At 45.1% G+C, this 25,586-nt stretch overlaps 1 protein-coding gene across 1 annotated transcript; it reads left to right on the top strand.

The window, feature by feature from the left end:
* Positions 1-1,421: 1,421 nt before the first annotated feature.
* NANS (N-acetylneuraminate synthase) lies at positions 1,422-25,586 on the top strand. Its single transcript, XM_053567978.1, has 6 exons — positions 1,422-1,670; positions 6,116-6,331; positions 16,721-16,820; positions 18,245-18,399; positions 23,110-23,376; positions 25,356-25,586. The coding sequence occupies exons 1-6, from the start codon at positions 1,539-1,541 to the stop codon at positions 25,563-25,565; spliced, it is 1,080 nt and encodes a 359-aa protein (XP_053423953.1). The 5' UTR covers positions 1,422-1,538; the 3' UTR covers positions 25,566-25,586.

The following is a 25,586-nucleotide window of genomic DNA, read 5'->3' as shown; positions in this document are numbered from 1 at the left end:
CAAAAGTGACTGAGTTATTTTTGTGCTGGATTTCATTTTTCTTGTGATCATGGTCTGTTGCTCAGCTTCATCTGAGAGTGTGAAAGTCCATTTAAACTTCAGATGCAAAGCAGACACTATCTAGTTCAGCACACCCATATCCTTTGTGTGAATGAACCCCACTTCCATTTCCCTCTTTCCTTTGGTTGCTTCCTTTTGGTCTCCAAACATGCACTTCCACAGAACCCCTTAATTCTGGGCCACCCTCCAGCTTTGGCAACAAAGCTTTACCAAGAAAACACCTGTTTTTGCCCCTTCTGTTTCCTCAGCTCCCCTTTGCCAAATTTGCTGTCAAATGGCCCTCTGATGCCCAGGTCCACTGCTGGTTCTTGTTCCTCATTCTCTTGGACTGTTCTGGGCCTTTCATCCTATGGGTCTCCCTTTGCTGGGACACACGATGGCTCTGTTGTTTGCTTCTGTCCTCTTTTCTGGATTAGTCCCAGGGCAGCTGCACAAGGCTGATTCATCTGCTGCTCAGCATTTTGCATGCTCTCTTCTCAGCAGGCCGGGCTAACCTGTCTTTTCCGTGACTATAGTGGCTCCCAGAATGCTCTATCTAGTCCAGACCTCTACTCAGAGCTGCCTTTCCCTCACCTGCTGGGCAGTACCACCTGCACATTTACATCAACATGTCCCAAACATATCTTTCTCACCTTCCATCCAGAGGTGCTTTCTCGGTATTGCTTTTACTGTGCTCATGGGTTCTGGTAAGCAAAGCGGGAATCGGTCTGACTCTATGTCTCAACTTTGTCTGAAATTCAACCCAGTGTATTTTAGGAGCTCTGAGCTAGGAGGCAGCCCAGCAGCCTTGTCCCAGCTTCACTATGGTTTTCCGGATGGCTTTGGACAAGTCAGTGGAACTTCTTGAACTTGTTGCTTCTCATACAAAAGAAGCGGCTTCCACTTACTGAAAATTTACTACGAGCCAAGTACTGTGATCCGAGGTTTCTATATATCATCTCACCATTCTATGTCATTTCCCTACTTCAAGGAAAAAGGAAAAGAAAACTCAGGAAGACTAACTAACGTTTCTGTGATTAAGAGCGGGTTGATGGCGGAGGCTGGACTCGAACTCGCTCTATAATTCTCACTCCAGAATCTATTTTCCCATTACACCGAAATGCACTCTCCCCAACCATGGCAGCTGCACCCAAGGTCTCAAGGCCGCCAGCGGCTTCCTCCAGGAAGAGCGCGCTTCCGGGTGCGCGCACGGACCCCGCGACTGTGAGATGCCGAGCTGAGGCCTGGAGTCGCAAGCACTGCACAGAAGTCCCCGCCCCTCCCGCGGAAGTCCCCGCCCCTCTGCGGAAGTCCCCGCCCCTCCGCGGAAGTCCCAATTGGCTGTCGGGAGCGAGGCGGGCCCGAGGATTGGCTACGCGGCGGCGGCGGGCTGACGTGGCGGGGCCACCAACTGGGCCCCGCGGTGCTGCCGGCAGGACTGGCCGAGGCGGCGGCCTGACCTAGCCTGGCAGTGGGGCGCCGGGGTAGAGGCTGCCGCGATGCCGCTGGAGCTGGAGCTGTGTCCCGGGCGCTGGGTGGGCGGGCAGCACCCGTGCTTCATTATTGCCGAGATCGGCCAGAACCACCAGGGCGACCTGGACCTGGCCAAGCGCATGATCCGTACCGCCAAGGTGAGGGGGCGCTCCGGGAGGGGCGGGCCGGGGCCTCGGGGTGCACGGGCCGCTTTCCTCTCCCTCTCGGTCGTCTGCGTCCGGCCTGTCCTCCTGATCGTCAGTTCCCTTTTCTAAGTATTTCGAATCCCCCCACACCCCTTCCAGTACCCTCCCTACTTCTCTGCGTTACAGCACTTGCATCCTAACCCGACCTCTTCACTCCCGCTTCTGGTGCCAGAACAGTCTTTCTAAAATACAGACTTGATGAGATCATACCCCTCCCTGGCACCTTCAGTGGCTCCCTATTGCTCGCGGATAGAGTTGAAACCATTTAACTTAGCGGTCAAGATCTTAAATGACCTGAGCCCTTCCTGCCCATCATATTTAATGTCTGACATCCTCCAGCGACACTGAATTATTTCCAGAAATTACTGTTTCTAGAAGTTGCTGTGGTCTTTCTCACCCACCATTCCCTGTGTGTGGAATATGCAGTGGTGCCGGGGCTCTGAGTTCAAATTCTGACTCCATCACTTCCTAGCTGTGTAAACGTGGGCTATTTACACCCTGCGAGCTCATTTCCATATTTAAAAACCTGGCTTGGTAGTAATGGTATTTACCTCAGAGTTACTATGAGGATCAAATGAGATATTTCCAGTAAAGTTCTCAGCCCAGTACTTGGCACAGAGAATGCAATAAATGCCAGCTATTAGTGATACAATGTTTACTGATGTCAGTGCTCACCAGCTGTGTTTCTTCAGGTCTACTTCTTGGGTGCCTTCTCCAACCCCCACCACCACCCCCTCCCCATTTTATTGTGATTTCTCCTTAAGCCCTCCACCCTTCTCTCTGTTAAACTTTTGAGTACCCCTGAAGGGAGAAAACTGTCATATTCTTCATCATGACCTTAGTCCCCAAAATAAGGCCTGCTCTGGGATTCTGTGGTTTAGAGATACCTCACACCATCTTGCCTTTTTCTTTATCAGTTCGCCTGATTTTATATCATTTGTGATTAGGTTTTGTCTTATTCTTTCAGGACTAACTGCATCTTTTTTTTTGGAGACAGGCTTGCTTTGTCACCCTCAGTAGAGTGCCTTGGCAATCATAACTCACAGCAACCTCAAACTCTTGGACTCAAACGATTCTCTTGCCTCAGCCTCCCAAGTAGCTGGGACTACAGGTGCCCACTACAACGCAAAACTATTTTTAGAGATGAGGTCTTTCTCTGGCTCAGGCTGATCTCAAACCTATGCACTCAGGCGATCCATCTCCCTCAGCCTCCTAGAGTGCTGGGATTACAGACATGAGCCATACCTGGCCAGGACTAACTGCTTTTTTGGAAGCCTAATCACTGAATCATAAAAATACTTAACAAAAGTAACAATTGCTAACATTTTTTGAGTGCTTAGTATAACAGACAGATACTGGCCTAAGTGCTTTAAATGCACCATCTTTTTAAATTACTAATTCTTACAGTAACCTATGCTGTGATGCTACTGATTTCATTTTAAAGGCTAAGACAAGATAAATAATTTGCCCAAGAGCACACAGCTAGTAAATATAGTAATATAGTAATTCTAAGTCTTTGCTCCTAGCCACAGGGTTCCAGTTTGTACTAGGTGGTGCAATATTGTTTGTTTATTTTTTGGGTTTTTTTTGAGACAGAGCCTCACCTTTTTTTTGAGCTGTCGCCTTGGGTAGAGTGCTATGGCATCACAGCTCACAGCAACCTCCAACTCCTGGGCTCCAGCAATTCTTCTGCCTCCACCTCCCAAGTAGCTGGGACTACAGGTACCTGCCACAACGCCGGCTATTTTTTGGATGCAGCCGTCATTGTTGTTTGGCGGGTCCAGACTGGATTTGAACCTGCCAGCTCAGGTGTATGTGGCTGGCCTCTTAGCTGCTTGAACCACAGGTGCTAAGCTGCAATATTGTTTCTTAAGGTGAAATTCCTGCTCTAATTTAGGGGAGCAGCTGTGTTTTTCCAAGGTGTGACCTCTCTGAAAGCTGTAAAGATATCTAGAGATATGGAAGTTGTGAAAACAAAGTTACAGTTTTTCTCTCTCGCTTTGTTTTAATTTTGGCAGTTTTTTTTATTAATTGGAAAGAGCACTGGATTGGCGTCAGGTGTCAGGATATCATTTCTAGCTGAATTATCCCAGACAGGTGACTTCTCGTCTCTAGGCCTCAGTTTTCCATATGTGTATGTTTGTTTTAAAATTTAAAGCAGTGGGATTTTTTGAAATCCTTATGTTTTATAAGTTATTTATTTTGTCTTAGGTGACTTCTGTAGATGAAGTCACATTTGTAAGTTTGGTTACCCAGAGTGTGTTACGTGTTAATACAAGTCTGTTTGCAATATTAAAAGTAGACTTTGTTAAATTATTTTTATTAACCTATATAATTATAATATATTCAAATATAAATATAATTAGAGATTTACTAATTGACTATATTTTAACTTTCAAATATTGATGAGACTGGAATATTACATCTTTGCTTGGTGTTCTGCTGCTTGTTTTTACCATTAGAGAAGCAATAAAACTTTGAACAAAAAAAAAAAAAACATCAGCATGAGCGAAATACAAAGATGGTGATTCCTGAACCCAGATTAAACAGCATTAATTAGATAAAGAAGTCACTCATTTTTTAGAAAAACTGAGAGAAGAAAAGGAGGAACCAGTTCTCTCCTCGTACAACTGCTGTCATATAGAATGTTGTGAACTAGTAAGTTCTTGTCATTAGTGGTTTCTGCTGTTTCACTTTTATCCTCTTTTCTGTAAAGTAAAAAAATAGGTTTGCCCAGATACAGATAAGCTTTTTAACTTCTTGAGGGTAAGTCTGCATCAGGAGAAAGAGGTGAGAAGCAAAGGGAGCCTGGAGCAACTCTGAAGGCCTCCTCACCACTTGCTGGAGAGCTGGTGTTGTGTGTGTCTGCATGCTAGGCATGGGTCAGGACACGCACAGTCCTACAGACTTTGGAAAAGGGATCTGGCCAGCTATGCTGGAGACACTGTGTGACTCTGGTTAGGTCACACTGAGCTATGGGATCTTCATCTAGACAATGAGAACTCTATTGCCCAAGGTCACTTTCATTTCTAATGTTCTTTAAACTACTTTCCAGTATCAAATCCTGACCATGCCATCTTACGACATTTTCAGGAGGGGGAGTAGCATGCTTAGCACTGATGTTTCTGGACCTAAGAGTTTCAATAGCATGCATACTCCTGTGCCTACAGAAGTGGCAGTGAGATGAGATTTTAAAGTGGAGTTTTACTTATTCTTTATATTGAGTAGTTTCTAAAAACAATTCTGAGAGATTGGAGGCTGACTTGGCAGTAAAGTTACAGCTTTCAGCCAGACTATCCACTTTTTATATTATCACTTCTGCTCAGTAGAGATTACCTAGGCTGGGGCATTTCTTGGTTTTGTTTTTATTATTCAAACAAACAGAACATGCAGAAAAGTACAAGTGCAGAAAGTTAAGAACGGAATTGCTATTGTTGAAGTCAGAGAATGGGGCTTTACCCATCCCTTCAATTCTCTGCCCCTGCAAGGGGGTCCTCAGAACAGCTGACAAGTCTAGGAGCTAGCCCAGATTGCTTTTTTCTTTTTTTTTTTTTTTTTTTTTTTTAATTTGGCCGGGGCTGGGTTTGAACCCGCCACCTCCGGCATATGGGACCGGCGCCCTACCTGCTGAGCCACAGGCGCCGCCAACCCAGATTGCTTTTTATATAGATGGAGAAACAGTCCAGAGATGGGAGGTGACTTAGCTAAGAGTTAGGGCCAGAGTTAAGCCTGAACTTGACCTTTCTTTACTAAATTCTGGTTCAGTGCTCATTTTACTATCCTCTGCTGAGTTATATCTTAAAATCTTAACTCTTTGATTAAGTATTTTTAATATTACAATACAAAACAAAGCAAAAAAGCCCTAATTTTTTAAAAATTTATTTTATTTATTTATTTAGTTTTTAAGACAGAGTCTTAACTATGTTGTCCTCCACAGGGTACCTTGGTGCCATAGCTCACAGCAACCTCAAACTGTTGGGCTTAAGCAATTCTCTTGCCTCAGCCTCCCAAGTAGCTGGGACTACAGGCACCCGCCACAACGCCTGGCTGTTTTTTGGTTGAAGCCATCATTGTTGTCAGGCCCCAGCTGGATTCAAACATGCCAGCTCTGGCATGTGGCTGGCGCCCTAGCTGCAGAGCAGCAGGCTCCGAGCCTTTTAATTTTTATTTTAAAAGAAAAGTATTGGGGAGGATGTTCTATCCCCCAAACAATCTTTTCTTCCTTCTGGATTTTCTTGCTTTTCCTGTTCGTCTTTCTTGGGGGTCCTTAAGATCTCTGTCAATCCAAAATCAATCTTTTGTATTAAGACAGTAATGTCATACGGTTGCCCCAACATTTCTGCTATCTCTGAGGCTCTGTGAGAGGTCACTGAGATGCCTCCTGCTGTGTGTTGCAGGAGTGTGGGGCTGACTGTGCCAAGTTCCAGAAGAGTGAGCTAGAATTCAAGTTTAATCGGAAAGCCTTGGAGAGGCCGTACACTTCGAAGCATTCCTGGGGAAAGACATATGGGGAGCACAAACGGCACCTGGAGTTCAGCCATGACCAGTACCGGGAGCTGCAGAGATATGCCGAGGAGGTGGGGATCTTCTTCACTGCCTCTGGCATGGACGAGGTGAGCTCTCTGCCACAGCCTCATTTGTCACTACTGTTGACCCAGGGGACAGGAGGCAGCCTCGTGGCATTCCACTTCGACCCAGTTCCAGCCCTTGCTCACTTGCTCTATGCCCTACTCTGTGGGAGGCCAGCAGGAGCCAAGACCCAGTGTTGTCTGGGAGAGGAAGCCATCATTTTAAAAACAAGTTGTCTCAGGGAGTAGAAGACAACCACACTGGAATCCCACATCCCTGCAAGCTTGTGTAGATACCCCAGCTGGGCCAGGTTTCTCCCAGAGGAAAAGGGTCTAGATTAGGAGCCAGGATTACAGTTCCACTAAGAGTCTGCCCCTTGCTGACTGGCCTTGACTGACTTAGGTGGGAGGCACTGGTACCATCTGGAAGGGTGTGGCTCAAAGGATGGTCCTGGGTGGCTTTGGCTTAGCCATGTGGACATCCTGGTGAGTCCAACTGAAGCCAGACCTCAGGTCCCATCTGTTCTATGACCTGCCCCTTTAAGAATCCCTCATGTGTGGGTGGTGCCCATGGCTCAGTGAGTAGGGCGCCAGCCCCATATGCCAGAGGTGGTGGGTTCAAACCTGGCCCTGGCCAAAAACTGCAAAAAAAAAAAAAAAATAGCCGGCCGTTGTGGCGGGTGCCTGTAGTCCCAGCTACTCGGGAGGCTAAGGCAAGAGAATCACCTAAGCCCAGGAGTTGGAGGTTGCTGTGAGCTGTGACGCCACCACACTCTACCAAGGGTGACAAAATGAGACTATGTCTCAATTAAAAAAAAAAAAAGAATCCCTCATATGTTCTTTACTAGAATGTAAAAAAATAATTAGTTGTAAAAATAACATTACAGAAAGTTTAGAAAACAAGAAACAAGAAAAAATGACCCATAATCCTTATATAGCAACTCTTTAATGTATTTCTTCCTAAAGTCGTTTCATGTGCCTGTTTTACTGGCTGCTTGTACTATTTGTGAATATTTAGTTCTGTGCGTGCTTGTTCCATGCACCTGTAAGGTTTAGATATAATGGTTTAGGTTTTAATAGCAATGTAACATTTCTTTTGGGGCACATGATATAATGAATCCACTCATTCTACTTTTAGATATGAAGGTTACTTTTAGTTTTTTGTACTTTTTTTTTTTGCAGTTTTTGGCTGGGGCTGGGTTTGAACCCACCACCTCCGGCATATGGGGCCGGCACCCTACTCCTTTGAGCCACAGGCACTGCCCAAGTTTTTGTACTAATAAATAGTGCTGAGATGAACATATTTTTTGTTGTTTTGGGTTATTTACTTAGGATATCTTCTTAGAAATAGATTATTAGGGCTCGGTACCTATAGCTCAGTAGCTAGGGTACCAGCCACATACGCTGGAGCTGGCGAGTTTGAATCTAGCCTGGGCCTGCCAAACAACAATAAAACTACAACAAAAAAACAGTTTGAGGTTGCTGTGAGCTATGACACCACAGCACCCTACTGAGGGTGACATAATGAGACTCTGTCTCAAAAAAAAAAAAAAGATTATTAGATGAAACCTAAGAACATTTTTTATGGCTCTTGACAAACTTCTATAAAAATCCTTTTTGGGTGATCCATATATATTAGCTCCATACTTTAATTTAATTTAATTAATTAAAAAAAAATTTTTTTTTTGAGACAGAGCCTCAAACTATTACCCTACGTAGAGTGCTGTGGCATCACAGCTCACAGCAACCTCCAACTGTTAGGCTCAAGCGATTCTCCTGCTTCCGCTTCCCAAATAGCTGGGATTACAGGCACCTGCCACAACACCTGGCTATCATTTGGTTGTAGCCGTCATTGTTGTTTGGCGGGCCTGGGGTGGATTTGAACCTGCCAGCGCAGGTATAAGTGGCTGGCACCTTAGCCGCTTAAGCCACAGGCACCGAGCCCTTTTTTTTTTTTTTAGAGACACAGTGTTAGTCTATTGCCCAGGCTGATCTCAAACTCCTGGCCTTGAATGAACCTCCCACCTCAACATCCCAAAGTCCTGGGATTACAGATGTGAACCACTGCACCTGGTTGTCTTGAAACACTTTTTTCTTTTGGTCAACCAAGTTGTCTGAAGCAGACCTCTGACTCTATGCCACTTTTCTAATTCCAAAATATGTTTGTAAATTGAATCAAAATAAGCACACATACAGCCCAGGCCACTGCTAGTTTGAAAAAGGAATGGGGCTGGAAACCCTAGGCCTCTGGGAAACTTGGCAGGGTCAGGTTTCAGTTCTGTAGACCAAAATCATTCCTTACTTGACAGCATTCATAAGCACGGTATTCTTCAGTTTGTGCATTTAAACAGTCATGATTCCCTACTTCTGAATTATACATTATAGTTTACAAAGCATCTTCACATATAGTAATGTATTTTATCCCTTCAGTGCCCCATTTTACAGATGAAGAAACAGAGGCTCAGAGGTCCTGGGATCTTTGTTCATCATCACACAGTTAGGAAATGGGTCCTGGACACAGCAGAACTAATGCCCAGAGCAGGGAAATTTGATAAGAAACATAAATTCTTTCCACAAACCCTCAGAAGCTGCTGTTTCCTGGCATTCAGCCCAGACTTTCAAAAGCATCACACTCCCACAGTGAATGTCTGAGAGCAGGGTCTCTGGCCTTTCCCCTGCTCTGCACCACCCTCAGGATTGGTTCAAAACTGATGCTGGCTAGTGTGGTGCACACCCCTGCTGTGTGGCCCAGACCCTTGCTGCAGGGTCTGGTGGCAAAGTGGACCCTGGGGCCAGATTTTGAATTTGAATATGGTTCTGCCTATCATTCCTGGTATATCCATGGAGAAGTTATTTAATCTCATTGTGCCTCCATTTCTTCAATTGTAAAGTGGGGTTAATAGCAGAAGCCATCTGGTAGGGTCATTGTGAGTATTAAATGTGATCATTGATAATAAAGCATAGCACACAGGGCTTACAGACGTAATGCGGGCTAAGGGCTGGGGCATGTGGGCACTTACCCTGCCTCTCAGTGTGACCCTGGCGAGGTGTACCAGAGGCAGGTGCTGGAGGGAAGGGAAATTGCCTGCCTGGGCCTCCATTTCCTTTTCTATGTGTGAACAAGCTGCTGTCCAAGGGCTCTTCCTGCTGTGACCTAGACATGTCACATTCCAAGGTGACTTACACCTGTAATGAGCACTTCTTCTGCTTCAGATTGTTTCCAGCTGCTGAGCTTCTGGCTCTGACGATAGGAAAAATGTACCTCCTTGCATCTGAGAGACTGCTGAGGAAAAGTTACTACCTTGGTTGTTCCCTTCCAGATGGCTTGTTTGAGAAGCAGGAACAGCTGGGAGAGAGAGGAGTTGGGATGTTTGGTAGTGGGGCTTCCTCGGCCTGTACTCCTTTCTTGGTTTCTTTCCCCTCCACTCCCTAGGGGGCCGTCTCTGGGGCCGTTTCTGCATGCATTAGAGCCATATTCTCTGAGCACAGGTCCCGGTGCTGACACTTCCTGTGTGGCTTGGGCTACTCACATAACCTCTTGGAGCTGCCTCGGTCCCAAATGTACAAAGGGAATCATAAAGAGCCTTTCTCCTCAGGGCTGCAGGGAGGATTCAGTGAGATAAGAAACATAAGGCCCACTGGGCATGGCTTTCTCTTACTCAGAACCTTCTGGAGTTTTTCTGCTCCAGCTGGTTTGGGCAGGGAGGCTCTCCTGTCCCAGGAATGCCATTTGTTCCCATCTGGTCTCCTGACTGACCTGGGGCACTGGGAGTGAGAGGAAAATGCGTTCTTAAGAGGCTTTAAAGTGTTAGTTTACTTTGCTGGCCAGGTCCCTGCTGCTGAACCAGCATTTCCTGTCTGCCAGGCTGTGAGAGGTGGGCTGGTTCCTGATTCCGTGTTTACCTAGCAGGTGGCTGCAGTCTTCACTCATCCTGACTTCCTCATAGACAGAGGGCATTTAAAGCCAGCCTGTTTTCTCTATTCTGTGTGTATGCTGTTCTAGGGCGTTCCTGTGTGCTGAGGAAAGGGTAAAGTGTGACCTTTCACTTGTGTAAATTTTTCTTGTGTAAATTCTGGCAAGCAAATTCTTGTGTAAATTCTGGCAAGAAAATTATCAGGGCACCTGGTTAAAAGGTACACCGAGGCTATGGAACTCAGGTGAAATAAGCAGGGTCTTTAATCTAAATGGAAAGTTCTACTGAGAAAGCAAATGGACTGTAGAAGTGGCCCCCAAGAGACATGCTTTCCTTACAAGCAACAACGGTCTCAGTGGAGCTCTTCCCTCCAGTGCTTGCCTCTGCAATGCCATTCCTTCCACCTGCCATGGTGAGGGCAGGTCCAGTCTTCTTATGGCTCCACGCTTCCCTCTCATCACTTCCTGACCTCAGGCAGCTCTGGAACATTCCCTGTTCTCCCTAAATCCTCACCATGGGCTCCTTTTTCCTTTCCTGCAGGATCTAAGAACCAAGGGGAGAAGAAGGGGCTTTAGAAAAATCCCTCTCCGCTCCTCTCTTTCCTCTGATCCGTTAGCGTTAGGATGGAGATTCATGAGGAGCTCGAGGCATGAGTTGGAGAAAGATTTCTCACACCAGGAATAGAATAGTAAGTAGTAAAAAGTTTATTTTTTCCCAAGAAAGAAAGAAAGCTAGAGAGAGAGGAAAAACAAGAGAGAGAAAGGAAGTGAGTCACCACAACACATAAAGGAGTAGAAATGCTGGACCCTGGGCCCTGAGGGAAAGTTGCTTAGCATTCTAAAGTAAAAATGGCTTTTTTTTTTTTTTATCCTCTCTGCTTTAGCAGACTGATAACAGAAGCCCTGTGAAGTAACTGGGGTCCTGGGGTCCTTTTTTTTTTTTTTTTTCCTGTGAGGCTTGCTTATCAGAGTCCTTAGAATCTGTCCTGAAAGAGTTGAGGCACAGTCCACCCCACCTGTCCACTTAGGACTCTTTAAGGCTGGGAAAATAAATTCTTAGAGATAATGAGTTAGGCCACAGGTGTTTTAGTTAAAACAAAGAGCAGTTGTACTGTGAGTTTATTTCCCTTTTTGTTTGATAATTTATTTTTTTAAATGATTTTATTTTATTTATTTATTTTTTTTTTTTGTAGAGACAGAGTCTCACTTTATGGCCTTCGGTAGAGTGCCGTGGCCTCACACAGCTCATAGCAACCTCCAGCTCCTGAGCTTAAGCGATTCTCTTGCCTCAGCCTCCCGAATAGCTGGGACTACAGGTGCCCGCCACAACGCCCGGCTATTTTTTGGTTGCAGTTTTTTTTTTTTCTTTTTTGTGGTTTTTGGCCAGGGCTGGGTTTGAACCCGCCACCTCCAGCATATGGGACCAGCGCCCTACTCACTGAGCCACAGGCACCGCCCTTGGTTGCAGTTTTGCCGGGGCCGGGTTTGAACCCGCCACCCTCAGTATATGGGGCCGGCGCCTTACCGACTAAGCCACAGGCGCCACCCGATAATTTATTTTTATTTATTTATTTTTAAGACAGAGTCTCACTCTGCCCTCAAGGTAGAGTGCGGTGGTGTCACAGCTCACAGTAACTTCAAACTCTTGGGCTTAAGCCATTATCTTGCCTCAGCTTCCTAAGTAGTTGGGACTACAGGCTCCCACCACAATGCCCAGCTACTTTTGATTGCAGTTGTCATTGTTATTTAGCAGGTCCAGGCCAGGCTGGAACCTGCCAGCCTCAGTGTATGTGGCTGGTACCCTATTCACTGAGCTATGGACACCAAACCTGATAGTTTATTTTCTTCTCTTAGGTAGCTTATTAGTAAAGCCACCTTTCACTTAGATCAGCAGTTCCCAAAATTTCTTTCTTTTTTTTTTTTTGAGCCAGAGCCTCAAGCTGTTGCCCTGGGTAGAGTGTCGTGGCATCACAGCTCACAGCAACCTCCAACTCCTGGGCTTAAGCAATTCTCCTGCCTCTGCCTCCCAGGCACCCACCACAACGCCCGGCTATTTTTTGGTTGCAGCCATCATTGTTGTTTGGTGGGCCGGGCTGGATTCGAACCTGCCTACTCAGGTGTATGTGGCTAGTGCCTTAGCTGCTTGAGCCACAGGCGCCAAGCCCCAAAATTTCTTAAGGGACATATTTCGAGAGGGGGAGTTGTTCATCCTCATTAATTAATTGACTTGGAATTGAAAAGGTTCTGAGTCAGGCAGCGCCTGTGGCTCAGTCGGTAAGGCGCCGGCCCCATATACCGAGGGTGGTGGGTTCAAACCCAGCCCCGGCCAAACTGCAACCAAAAAATAGCCGGGCGTTGTGGCGGGCACCTGTAGTCCCAGCTATTCGGGAGGCTGAGGCAAGAGAATCGCTTAAGCCCAGGAGTTGGAGGTTGCTGTGAGCTGTGTGATACCACAGCACTCTACCAAGGGCCATAAAAGTGAGACTTGGTCTCTACAAAAAAAAAAAAGAAAGAAAAGGTTCTGAGTCAAATACGTTTGGGAAAAACTGGGTTTAAAAGTCAGACAAGGCTTGGCACCACACATATAGCAGAGCTGGTGAGTTCAAATCCAGCCAGGGCCCGCCAAACAACAATGACAACTACAACCAAAAAATGGCCAGGCCTTGTGGTGGGCGCCTGTGGTCGCAGCTGCTCGGGAGGCTGAGGCAAGAGAATCGCTTGAGCCCAGGAGTTGGAGGTTGCTGTGAGCTGTGATGCCACAGCACTCTACCCAGGGCGACAGCTTGATGCTCTGTCTCAAAAATAAATAAAAAAATAAAATAAAAAAGTAGTGCAAGGATGACATGCAAATTCCGGAAGCATTCCATTTTTTTTTTTCTGAATCCAGCCCGAGCCTGCCAAAACAACAATGATGGCTGCAACCCCCCAAAATAAATAAATAAATAGCCGGGCGTTATGGCAGGCGCCTGTAGTTTCAGCTACTTGGGAGGCTGAGGCTGGAGAATCGCTTGAGCCCAGGAGTTGAAGGTTGCTGTGAGCTGTGATGCCACAGCACTCTACCCAGGGCGACAGCTTGATGCTCTGTCTCAAAAATAAATAAAAAAATAAAATAAAAAAGTAGTGCAAGGATGACACGCAAATTCCGGAAGCATTCCATTTTTTTTTTCTGAATCCAGCCTGAGCCTGCCAAAACAACAATGATGGCTGCAACCCCCCAAAATAAATAAATAAATAGCCAGGCGTTATGGCAGGCGCCTGTAGTTTCAGCTACTTGGGAGGCTGAGGCTGGAGAATCGCTTTAGCCCAGGAGTTGAAGGTTGCTGTGAGCTGTGATGTAACGGCACTCTACCAAGGGTGACAGCTTGAGGCTCTGTCTCAAAAAAAGTAAAAGTCGGACAATTTGATCTACGAGGATCCTCCAAAGAATTAGTGGCAGTGCAGGGCTCCCCCAAAGGAGTCTGTGGTGGGGCCCTATTCTGGGTGTTGAACCCAGCTGGGGTGTTGGAGGAAGGTCACAGGTTGGCTGAGTTGCTTTCAGACTGTGGCATTTTGCTGTGGGGTAGGAGGGAGGGAAGAGTCCTCTGGCTGCATTGTACCCTACATGCAGGGGGGAGCTGTCAGTAGAGGAGGGCAAGGAGTTCATGGAAAGAAGGGCCGCCCCAGAGCATAGGGTTATGGCTTCTGGCCGGAAGGCCCGGCAGAATTTTCCAGATTCCTGAAGAGGGCGCCCTGTGCAGGGTGATGATCGCCAAGTGGCAATTTTCTAAATGATAACTAGATGGCGCCAGCTCCCCAGGAGGACTGCAAAATGCGGTGCCCTTCTCTTCCCAGCAGGAATCTTCCAGTTAGTCCTCACCCGGGGAATTATAGAATTCTCATTATCTCTAAGAATTTGTTTTCCCAGTCTTAAAAAGTCCTAAATGGACAGGAGGGGTGGGCAGGAGGGTGCGTGCTCTGTAGGTGAGCTTTTGCAGAGTGGTTTTTTCCCTGCATTTCGCCCTTCCTTGTCCCAGCTCGTGCTGCCCCCCTGCTGAGTGGGTACATCCAGGTGTTTATGCCCTGGAAGGTCACACTCCCACAACTGAACATTATATAGAAGAAAACTTAGAGTTTCCCCCTTTAAACGGAAAATGCTCTCTTCATTGGCCAGATAGAGTGAGAAGGGTGGGGCAATTAGACTTTTTTCAATAAATCTGTTATAAATGAATGTTTTCTGTCTTAGGGCTGTTTAACAGCAGGAAACATGTAAACAATTGGAAAGAGAAAGGTAGAAAAATATGAAAGGAGAAAGAGAAGAGGAAGAATAAAGCAGAGGGGAAGAGCAGCAAGAGCAGCATGAAAAGGTAGTGAGGCGCCTGGCGGTGAGAGGGTTGCACGGTGCCTTGGAAGTGTTCACAGGCTCGCTGACTGCTCCTCGAGGCTCTCCAGCAGCTCCCACCCAGATGTTAGAGGATTTCCACAGGAGCAGAGTTACCTCTGAGGCTTTTGAGTTAGGCTGCAGTGTTGGCAGTAGCTCATCACCTGCTGGGAAAATGGAGGAAGCTCAGGCTGCAGTGGGTGGTTTAAAGAGCTGCCTGCAGAATGATCTTCTCATATGTGTTCCTTACCACACTTATGCCTTCTCGGGTTTCATGCCTGGTAGTCCAGCTCCTTGACACTCAAGAGTAGAATTTGTGTTGTCTCAGCACCCATAGTACAGTGGTTATGGCACCAGCCATACACCGAGGCTGGTGGGTTTGAACCTGGCCCAGGCCAGCTAAACAACAATGACAACTGCAACAAAAAATAGCCAGGCATTGCAACGGGTGCTTATAGTCCCAGCTACTTGGGAGGCTGAGGCAAGAGAATCATTTAAGCTCATGAGTCTGAGGTTGCTGTGAGCTGTGATGCCACCCCACTCTACTGAGGGTGACATAGTGAGACTCTGTCTCAGAAAAAAAAAAAAGGTAGAATTTATGGACCAGCAGCAGCAATGGCATTACCAAGGGACTTAATAGAAATGAAAACCTTTCAGGTACCCCCTAGACCAACAAAATCAGAAGTTGTATTACACCTTACCTGGGATATTTATGTTGCACGTGATCATGTGTCAGAAGCACTGGCCTACGCATCAAGCCCTAACTTACTACTGAATCTCAGGCAGATTTTTAGGGTAGAACTAAGATACTTGGAACCATTTGGAGATACTCATTTTTCCTACTTCTGATGTCCAAATTCAATTTTTAAAAAACCACTCAAGAGGGCGGCGCCTGTGGCTCAAAGGAGTAGGGTGCCGGCCCCATATGCCAGAGGTTCAAACCCAGCCCCGGCCAAAAACTACAAAAAAAAAAAAACAAACCACTCAAGAATACTTTTGGAGGTGATGTATGTATTTATTACTTTGTGGTGAAGGTAACATGAGTGTACGCATAAATTCAAGCTTACCAAATTGTATATACCTTCTACAGTTTTTAGTACACCAATCACACCTCAAGTAAGCTTAAAACAAATAGGAATAAAAAGTAGATTTTTGAGTTATTGTAATTTGACAGCAAACTGAGATTTTTACTCTTGTAATTTTTTTTTTTTTTTTTTTTTTTGAGATAGAGTCTCACTTTATAGCTCTGGGTACACTGCCCTGGCATCATAGCTCACAGTAACCTCAAACACTTGCCCTGGAGTAATTCTCTTGCCTCAGCCTCCCTGACAGACAGGGACCTGCCACAATGCCTGGCTAGTTTTTTTCCTGTTTTTAGTAGAGTCAGAGTCTCACTCTTGCACAGGCTTGTCTTAAGCCCCTGAGCTCAAGCAATCCATCAGCCTCTGCCTCCCAGAATGCTAGGAGTTCGGGCGTGAGATACTGTGCCTGGCTACTCTTAAAATTTGTGATCTACTGATTTCTTTAGCAAGTATTTGCTGATGTTTACCAATTTCCTGAGTTTTACTACTGATGAATCCCAGAGAAGGATGTTGAAGAAATGATGTTGTTTCCAAAAAACATGACTGAGGTTTGCTTTTCTGTGGGCTGCATGGTTTGAGGTCTGAATAGGCTTGGCTTACTGGGCCCTTGACTATGTCAAGGCAGAGCCACAAAATGCTCCATTTTGCCCTTTTGGCTAGGATTGAAATGACATCTTTTCCTGCATTTTTGACCCTGAGTAAAAGGGAAGACCTTTGAGGGCTGTTAACTTTCTTAATGCTTGGTTTTCTGTGTCAAGATTAGGTCATGACTCTTTTCGTGTTTGTTCCCTGGGCCTGGGCCCCTGGGAAAGGCAGGGTCTGGCCAGGGATATTCCTTTCCTGATTGTTGTAGCCAGGGCAGACAAGCACTCAATGTTTGTTGGACAAGTAGATGGGTGGATATGAATGAACATTTGAAATTGAGTGAAATGACTGAGGACAAATCTTTGTCTGCTTTCAAGTTGTTAGGAGTCCTTCTTGCTGGGTGAGAGGAGGGCCATTATCTATTTGTATGTTATTCCTATTGTGAGGACAGTGTTTTTGAGCAGTAGTAAAAAGGAGGTCCTCTTTGATTTTTGTAGATGGCAGTTGAATTTCTGCACGAACTGAATGTTCCATTTTTCAAAGTTGGATCTGGGGACACTAACAATTTTCCTTATCTGGAAAAGACAGCCAAAAAAGGTGAGTGTCTAATTTTTGTCGTAAAATCTGAGGGTGCCCAAACCTTCGTATTTTTACTCCCTTTGTGGTGCCCCATGTTGAGGTAGATCTCATGAAGATGAATTTTAGAAACTTCTTTTTGATCAGCACATACTTCCACTTTTAATGTGCTAACTTGAAAGAAATGAAGTATATGACAGTTTTTATAAGAAATTTTTAAAGAAGTTTTAATTAATTTTTTTTTTTTTTTAATTTATGGGCTGGGCGAGGTGGCTCACGCCTGTAATCTTAGCACTCTGGCTGAGGTGGGTGGATTGCCTGAGCTCGCAGGGTCAAGACCAGCCTGAGCCAGAATGAGACATCAGCTCTAAAAATAGGCAGGTATGGTGGTGGGCACCTCTAGTCCTAGCTACTTGGGAGGCTGAGGTAAGAGGATCACTTGAGCCTAAGAGTTTGAGGTTGCTGTGAGCAATGATGGCACTGCACTCTACTGAGGGTGACAAAGTAAAACTCTATCTCAAAAAATATATATATTTATAAGAAACTGGGCAGTGGCTCACACCTGTAATCCTAGCACTGGGAGGCCCAGGCAGGTGGATTGCTTGAGCTCAGGAATTCAAGAACAACTTGAGCAAGAACAAGACCCTATCTCTACTAAAAATAGAAAAACTAGCTGGGTGTGTGGCAGGCACCTATAGTCCCAGCTACTTGGGAGGCTGAGGCAAGAGGATCACTTACGCCCAAGTGTTTGAGGTTGCTATGAGCTGTGATGCCATGGCACTCTACCCAGGATGACTGAGTGAGACTGTCTCAAAAAAAAAAAAAAAAAAAGAAATTAAAGATATGATGGTATATATAGACAACTTTTTAGAGGAAACTCTGATTTGAAAAATATTCTTTAGCTATAGTATCTGCATAGTACAGCTTATAAAGTGGTTTTGCAGCATGAGTGACCTCATTGGGTCCCTGTAACAGCCCTAGGACTGAAGTAGGTCATGATTATGATGCTTTATGCTTACTCATATTTCACAGAGGACGCATCTGAAACGTGGAGAGGGACAGTGCTCTTCCCACAACAACTGAAAGTGGCAGCCCCAGGCTCTCGAATTAGGGGTCAGCCCGCACCCTGCCATATAGCCATGCTGTGCATCCTCTTACTCAGAGGAGATGCTCGATTTCTTTCTAGGGAGTGTGAAACTCCTCTGCCTCCTTAATTCAGTTCACTTTGGTCAAGAATAATGGGGGACTGAGGGGAGTCCATATTTCCTGTGGATTTCCTGTGGTTGAGGGCAGGCACCCACCAAGCTCACCTCTGTTCCCCCACAGTGTTGTAAGTGATGGCTATGGAGTGCAGTTGAGCCCTGAGACCAACAGCTGGGATGTGTTTGAGGGAGTCAGAACCCCTAAAGAGAAAGTGACGATGGTGTGGACGTTGGGTTCCCCAGGTCGCCCAATGGTAATCTCCAGCGGGATGCAGTCGATGGACACCATGAAGCAGGTCTATCAGATCGTGAAGCCCCTCAACCCCAACTTCTGCTTCCTCCAGTGCACCAGCGCCTACCCGCTGCAGCCCAAGGACGTCAACCTGCGGGTCATCTCGGTGAGCAGGGGGCGGGCGTGACCTGATTAGCTACAGCACAATGACTTTCCTTGGGCCATTATATTTAGATACAGTCTTTTTTTGTAACAAAGAAAAAATGTGGGTTTTTTTTGAGACAGGGTCTCACTCTGTCCTCTTAGGGAGAGTGCTATAGCATCATAGCTCACAGCAACCTCAAACTCCTGGACTCAAGAGATCCTCTTGCCTTAGCCTCCTGAGTAGCTACGACTACAGGCACCCACTAAGACACCCAGCTAGTTTTCTATATTGAGTAGAGACGGGATCTCATAATTTTTTTTTTTTTTTTTGGTGGTGGGGAGGATCTCATTCTTGCTCAGTCTGATCTGGAACTTAAGCAGTACATCCGCCTTGGTCTCCCAGAGTGCTAGGATTACATATGTTGCCAGGCCTGTAACCAAAATTCCTGCCAGGGGTGGTGGTTTATGCTTGTCCTAGCACTCTGGGAGGCAGAGATGGGTGGATTCCTTAAACTTGGGAGCTCCAGATCAGCCTGAGCAAGAGTGAGACCCTGTCTCTATTAAAAATAGAAAAACCAGCCAGGCGTTGTGGCAGGCACCTCTAGTCCCAACTTTCGGGAGGATGAGGCAAAAGGATTGCTTGAACCCAAGAGTTTGAGGTTGTTCTGAGCTATAATGCCAGGGTACTGTACCCGGGGCAACTGAGTTGAGACTCTGTCTCAAAACAAACAAATAAGCTCGGCGCTGGTAGCTCAGTGATTAGGGCGCCAGCCACATACACTGAGACTGCTGGGTTTGAGCCCAGACCGGGCCTGCTAAACAACAATGACAACTACAACAACAAAATAGCCAGGCGTTGCTAGCAATGAAAATAATTTTATGGTTGGGGTCACCACAAATGAGGAACTGTATTAAAGGGTCGCAGCATTAGGAAGGTGGAGAACCCCTGGGTTTACCATTTTAACCATTTTTAGATGTATAGTTCAGTGGCATCAAGCACATTCTTATTGTTGTGCTGCCAGCACCACCTCCCTCCAGAACTTTCTCTTCATCCCAAACTGAAACTCTATACCCATTAAACACTAACTCCCTGTTTCCCGTCTCCCCCAGCCCCTGGTAGCCGCTGTTCTACTTTCTATCTCTATGAATCTGAGTATGCTGGGTACCTCATATAAGTGGAATCATCCAATATTTGTCCTTGTGTGTCGGCCTGGGCCCTTTTTTATTGAGGCTTCAAAGTTCATCCATGTGGTGGCATGTGTCAGAATTTCATCCCTTTTGAGGCTGAATAATAGTCCATCTTCCATATATAACCATATTTTGTTTATCCATTCATCTGCCGGTGGACATTTGGGATGTTTCCACCTTTTGATTATTGTGAATATGCTGCTGTGAACAATGATTACAGATAGCTGGCTCTTTCCATGTTGAGTTATAGGAGACCTTCTTGAAACTTCTGGCTTTTTCTGCTCTGTTATTTGCTGGTTCTCTTCTTTTCTAATTCTGAGCTTCCCTGACACTCAAACTAGTTACAGTGACAGCCCTCAGGGAGTTTTCTCCCTCTTAGGATTTTGTCTATCTCATCATTTTAGAATGATGAAGGCTAGTCCCAAAGGAAAGCCGGAGATCCCCCAGCTTGATGGCACAGCTGGGACTAGAACCTGGATTCTGTTCTCCTCGTCTTTGTCTTTTATTGTCTCAGGCCATCTCTATCAGTTCCTCCTGGCAGCACCTGAAATTTAACTCAATTAGAAAACATAGGGTGGGGTGGCGCCTGTGGCTCAGTGAGTAGGGCGCCGGCCCCATATGCTGAGGGTGGCGGGTTCAAACGCAGCCCCAGCCAAACTGCAACAACAAAAAAAAATAGCCGGGCATTGTGGTGGGCACCTGTAGTCCCAGCTGCTCGGGAGGCTGAGGCAAGAGAATCGCGTAAGCCCAAGAGTTAGAGGTTGCTGTGAGCTGTGTGACGCCACGGCACTCTACCCGAGGGCGGTACAGTGAGACTCTGTCTCTACAAAAAAAAAAAAGAAAACATAGGGTGGCGCCTGTGGCTCAAAGGGGTAGGGCGCTGGTCCCATATGCCAGAATTGGCGGGTTCAAACTCAGCCCCGGCGAACAACTGCAAAAAAAAATAAAAAAATAAAAGAAAACATATATATGTAATTATCATAAAGATATTATGGTAACATTAATGGAACTCTAAATTCAGGGTGTCCCAAAATTTTTACAAAACATTCTGTATATATTGGCCACCTCTTCAAAAAAATTTTTTTTGGGGGGGTGGATAGAGCCTCAGTTTGTCACCCTAGTGCCATGGTGTCATAGCTGACATCATCCTCAAACTCTTAGGGTCAAGCGATCCTCTTGCCTCAGCTTTTCATTTTTTTTTTTTTTTTTTTTGTAGAGACAGAGTCTCACCTTATCGCCCTCGGTAGAGTGCCGTGGCCTCACACAGCTCACAGCAACCTCCAAATCCTTGGGCTTAGGCAATTCTCTTGCCTCAGCCTCCCGAGTAGCTGGGACTACAGGCACCCGCCACAAGGCCCGGCTATTTTTTTGTTGCAGTTTGGCCGGGGCTGGGTTGGAACCCGCCACCCTCGGCATATGGGGCCAGCGCCCTGCCCGCTGAGCCACAGGCGCCACCCAGCTTTTCATTTTTAGTAGAGATGGAGTCTTAGGCTGGTCTGAAACTCCTGAGATCAAACAGTCTTCCCGCCTCAGCCTCCCGGAGTGCTAGGATGACAGGCATGAGCCACCACGCCTGGCCTCTTTGTAAAATTTTGTACTTCATATTTTGTAAGTAAAGGTACCTAAATTTCCCTTTTCCTATGTATAGCAACTTTAGGGGCGACTTTTGGGATACACACACATGTAATCTTGATATTGCAGCTAACCAGAGTTCCTTTTATATTTTCCTTTCAGTACAGTATTTGACATTCCAGTTTTTTCTGTGATAATGTAAGCTTTTTTACATGCTGCCACATAGCCTTTATATTTAACTTAACAAAAATGTCAGCCTTTTTGAAAATGGACATTGCTATCTTTTTACCTAGACTTTCTGTCCCTCCCAATCTTGATAGTGTTTCTTCACTTCTAGCCCATCTCTAAATCATCTTATTTTATTTTTACTTATTTATATTTTTATATTTATTTTATATATTTATATTTATATAAATATAAAATATATAAATTATATTTATATATAATAATTATAATTATTATAAATTATAATTATATTATATTTATATATAATTTTTATATTTATAAAAATATAAATTTTTATTATAAATATATATTTATATTTAAAATTATAAATATATAATTTATATTTTTATTTTATTTATTTTATTTTTATATTTATAAATATATAAATATATTATTTATATATATTATTATTATATAAATATATAAATATATAAATACATAAATATGTATATTTTATTTTTATTTTATTTATTTTATTTTTATATTTATAAATATATAAATATATTTACTCTGTCACCCAAGCTGGAGTGCAGTGTTGTCACCCAAGCTGTCACTCAAGTTGGAGTGCAGTGTTATCATCATAGCTCACTGCAGCCTCAAACACCTGATCTCAAGTGATCCTCCTGCCTAGGCCTTCCAAAGTTCCAGGCTTACTGGCATTCACCACTCCAGGCCAGAATAATTTTAAAAACTTAAAACATTTTCTTTCTTAATTCACACTACTCTGAATATATATAATATAGAAAGTGAACATCCCCTGTAAGTCTGTCCCGCACAGGTTATAATTACCACTGTAGTCTGTGTGGCTCTAGGTATCTCCCCTGATTTTCTTCCTCAGTATTATAACACCCTTTCCCTTCCATCCCACCCAAGGTGCTGTCATGTCTTCCTCTCTCTTGACACCACAGCACAGTGAGAGTTATTTTTCCAGACCACCCTCTCTTGGGCCCAGCACACCCATGTTACAGCAGTCTGAATTCTCTGACCTGTCAACCTGTGCTCCATGGCACACCCTTAAGCCTAGTTTTTAAGGCCTTTGTCACTCCACCGTCCTAATCTTTTTTAAGTCCTACCTGAGTCTTTCTCCTGTTACTTAGGCTTTCTGGTCACCCTCACTGACAAGACTCACCCATCTTAGAATGTCTTTTGTTGCATTCAGTGAATTATAGATAACCAATCCCCAAAGGACTGTTTTGAGATTGGGCTATATGTATTATTGATGGTACTTTTGCATATAGCACACTTGCTTTTAGCAGCTCAGGCTAATTAAATGTGACAGATGCTTTTTGAATGAGTTTAGGCATTTGGTTGTATTCTGTTGTTATTCCTGGTAGTTTGTGCAACGAAACATTCTTTTTTTTTTTTTTTTCTTCTTCAACTTGTATTTCATCCCATTTCCCCCACAGAGTTTTTTTTTTTTTTTTTTTTTTTATCATTGGGGATTCATTGAGGGTATAATAAGTGTGAAACATTCTTAAAATTCATTGTTAATGATAACAGTACCATTGTTTTTGGAGCATTTACGATATGCTGAGTGCTTTGCATGCATTCATAATTTTCACAACAGCCCTGCACAAGTGCTTTTATAATCCCCAGGAAAGAGGGGCTGAAAGAACTTCAGTATCTTGCTCACAGTTGTCCAGCTAGTGAATGGCTAAACTGAGTTCAACCCAGATCTGCCTGATCTTGGAGAATATGTCTAAAGCACCACAATATTTAACCTTTTTCTCCTTTTTCTATTTTAAAGGAATACCAGAAGGTCTTTCCTGACATTCCTGTAGGGTACTCTGGGCATGAAACAGGCATAGCCATATCTGTGGCTGCAGTGGCTCTGGGGGCCAAGGTATTGGAACGTCACATAACATTGGACAAGACCTGGAAGGGGAGTGACCACTCAGCCTCACTGGACCCTGGAGAACTGGCTGAGCTGGTTCGGGCTGTGCGCCTGGTGGAGAGGGCCCTGGGCTCCCCGACCAAGCAGCTGCTGCCCTGTGAGATGGCCTGCAATGAGAAGGTGGGTCCTGTCCTGCCCAACTCCACTCAGCTCCCCTGCTGTGAGTGGGGACAAAGTGGGCTGATGTGAGAGGAAAGTCAGTCCCAGCCCTATCCGAGCCAGGCCAATGAGGGGGCAAAGGAGTATTGCATCAGTCCCTCTGAGCTTCTTCAGGCTTGTTAGCAGCAGCAAAACTGTGCTACTCATAACAGCAGTAACTTGTACAGTGGTTAATCGTAGCAGTAGGAGAAATACATTACTTACATAAGGGGAATGTTAGTGGTTTCTCTGGCTACCTGGGATCATGTTAGAGTTGAGTTACTCTAAATCTCTGCAGCCTGTGGCCCCACTGCTCCTAGATTCCAGGAGATGTAAGCGGGGCTGAGCCCTGGGATAGGTCATGTCTGGAGCAGGTAAGGTCTGAAAAACCTGAGAAACATTTAGGCAGGGGGTTCTGCTTGACATTGGGAGAAGAGCCTGTGGCATTCCCTAAGCAGGGGAGGCGCTAAATGGGTGTCAGTGAGTCATCACAGGGGGTTGGTGGGTGAAAATGGAGGTAAATATTCCTTGTGTGTCCCTGATCTTCAGAGGGGATAATGAGGCCAAGAAACACAGCCTGGCACACTGACTGTAAGGGCTTCTTAGAAGCTATGGCCTGGAACCTTCTTGCCTTCTGAGTCATAGAGCCGGTTTTCTTGGGCCTGTGGGGCATGCAGGCACACCTACTCTGCTGCACACTGTCTGAGTCAGAGCAAAGATCAAATACCCGCCATGCCTGGGGAATATTGTCATCTTTTATTCTAGTGGGGCCTACCTGCTGGCTAATTAAATATGTATATATACCAGGAAATCAAAATGTTAGTAAAAGGAAATAAAGTACTTTATAAAGGAAAAGGGAAGAGAATTACACCAGAAACCAGAATGAGATTTGCAGCAGCCGAGCACTAATTTGGCTGCCTGAGAAAACAGTAAACTATAACAGGACAGGCATCGTATCCTGGCACTAAATTCCACGCAGAATTGATCCCTTGGGCTCTCACATGGAGGATGTGGAATAACAAAATAGATAATTTGTTTGAATGCATTGATGGAGAAGACAGAAACACTGGTCATGAGCGTGAGGCCCCCTTCATTGCCTCACATGCCTGTTCTATCTGCCCCTCCTAGGCAGCTCTCTTCCTGTCATCCATCCGCCAGACTCCTGTTTTACCAAAGTAGCAGTAAAGTTTGTGCCCCTCGAGAACAGTGAACTGGGAGTCAAGAATCTCACTCTCTAGGTCAAGGGTGTCCAGCCTTTTTTCCCCTCTGCCACACATTGGAAGAATGAGAGTTGTCTTGGGCCACATATTAAATACATGAACACTAAGTAGAGAGGTGATTAACAAAAAAAGGTCCATGCATACTTTTTGTGATATCCAACAGCATAGATAAGCAAAAAAAAGTCCTCACAAAATCAGCATATGGCTACAGGCTACAGGTTGGACACCCCTGTTCTGGGTTCTCATCCTGGCTGTTTGCAACTTTGGCCAAGGTACTGCTTTCTGTCAGCCTTAGTTTCCCAGTGTTCACAGTGAGATGTTAAGTGGTAACAAAAGGAATCACTGTGCTGACAGCATTCTATGTTCCAGATACATAATATGCAATCACTAATCCTTACATCATTCAGCAATACACAGGCACCGTTATTTCCTATTTTACAGGGAAACTAAAATGTAGCTTATTCCTGGCTCACTGGGACTTGAACTTGTTTGTCTACATAGCCTGAGCCCTTTCCTTTGCATTTAATTCTGAACTCCCTTCCTCTGAGTCTCTGAGTTCATCCCCACCCCCATATTGACCAAATCCCTGCTGTGTGTGAGATATTGTTTTGGGCAGTGTAGGGGACAACCAGTCCTTGCTCCCAAGGTACCTTGTGAAGACTGCTCAGGGACTTTGAGTGTAAAGCAGTGTGTACTTGTTACTTCTCTGAAGCTGGCACTGAGTCTAAATTTTATCCACAGCTAGGCAAGTCTGTGGTGGCCAAAGTGAAAATTCCAGAAGGCACCATTCTGACACTGGACATGCTTACTGTGAAGGTGGGCGAACCCAAAGGCTATCCTCCTGAGGACATCTTTAATCTGGTGGGCAAGAAGGTCCTGGTCACTATTGAAGAAGATGATAGCATCATGGAAGAATCTATAGAAAATCATGGCAAAAAAATCAAGTCTTAAAATAAAGTGCTGTTGTCTGAA

The sequence above is a fragment of the Nycticebus coucang genome, chromosome 2 (genome assembly GCF_027406575.1).
Source record: "Nycticebus coucang isolate mNycCou1 chromosome 2, mNycCou1.pri, whole genome shotgun sequence".
NCBI classification, from domain to species: Eukaryota; Metazoa; Chordata; class Mammalia; order Primates; family Lorisidae; genus Nycticebus; species Nycticebus coucang.
This window is presented reverse-complemented; position numbering and strand designations above follow the sequence as displayed.

Bases quoted from the DNA above. Each gene is read 5' to 3' on its own strand.
- NANS (XM_053567978.1), top strand. From the start codon at position 1,539: ATGCCGCTGGAGCTGGAGCTGTGTCCCGGGCGCTGGGTGGGCGGGCAG. The intron at 6,332-16,720 runs GTGAGCTCTCTG...TGATTTTTGTAG, and splicing joins CTGCCTCTGGCATGGACGAG to ATGGCAGTTGAATTTCTGCA. The intron at 16,821-18,244 runs GTGAGTGTCTAA...TGGGTTCCCCAG, and splicing joins GGAAAAGACAGCCAAAAAAG to GTCGCCCAATGGTAATCTCC.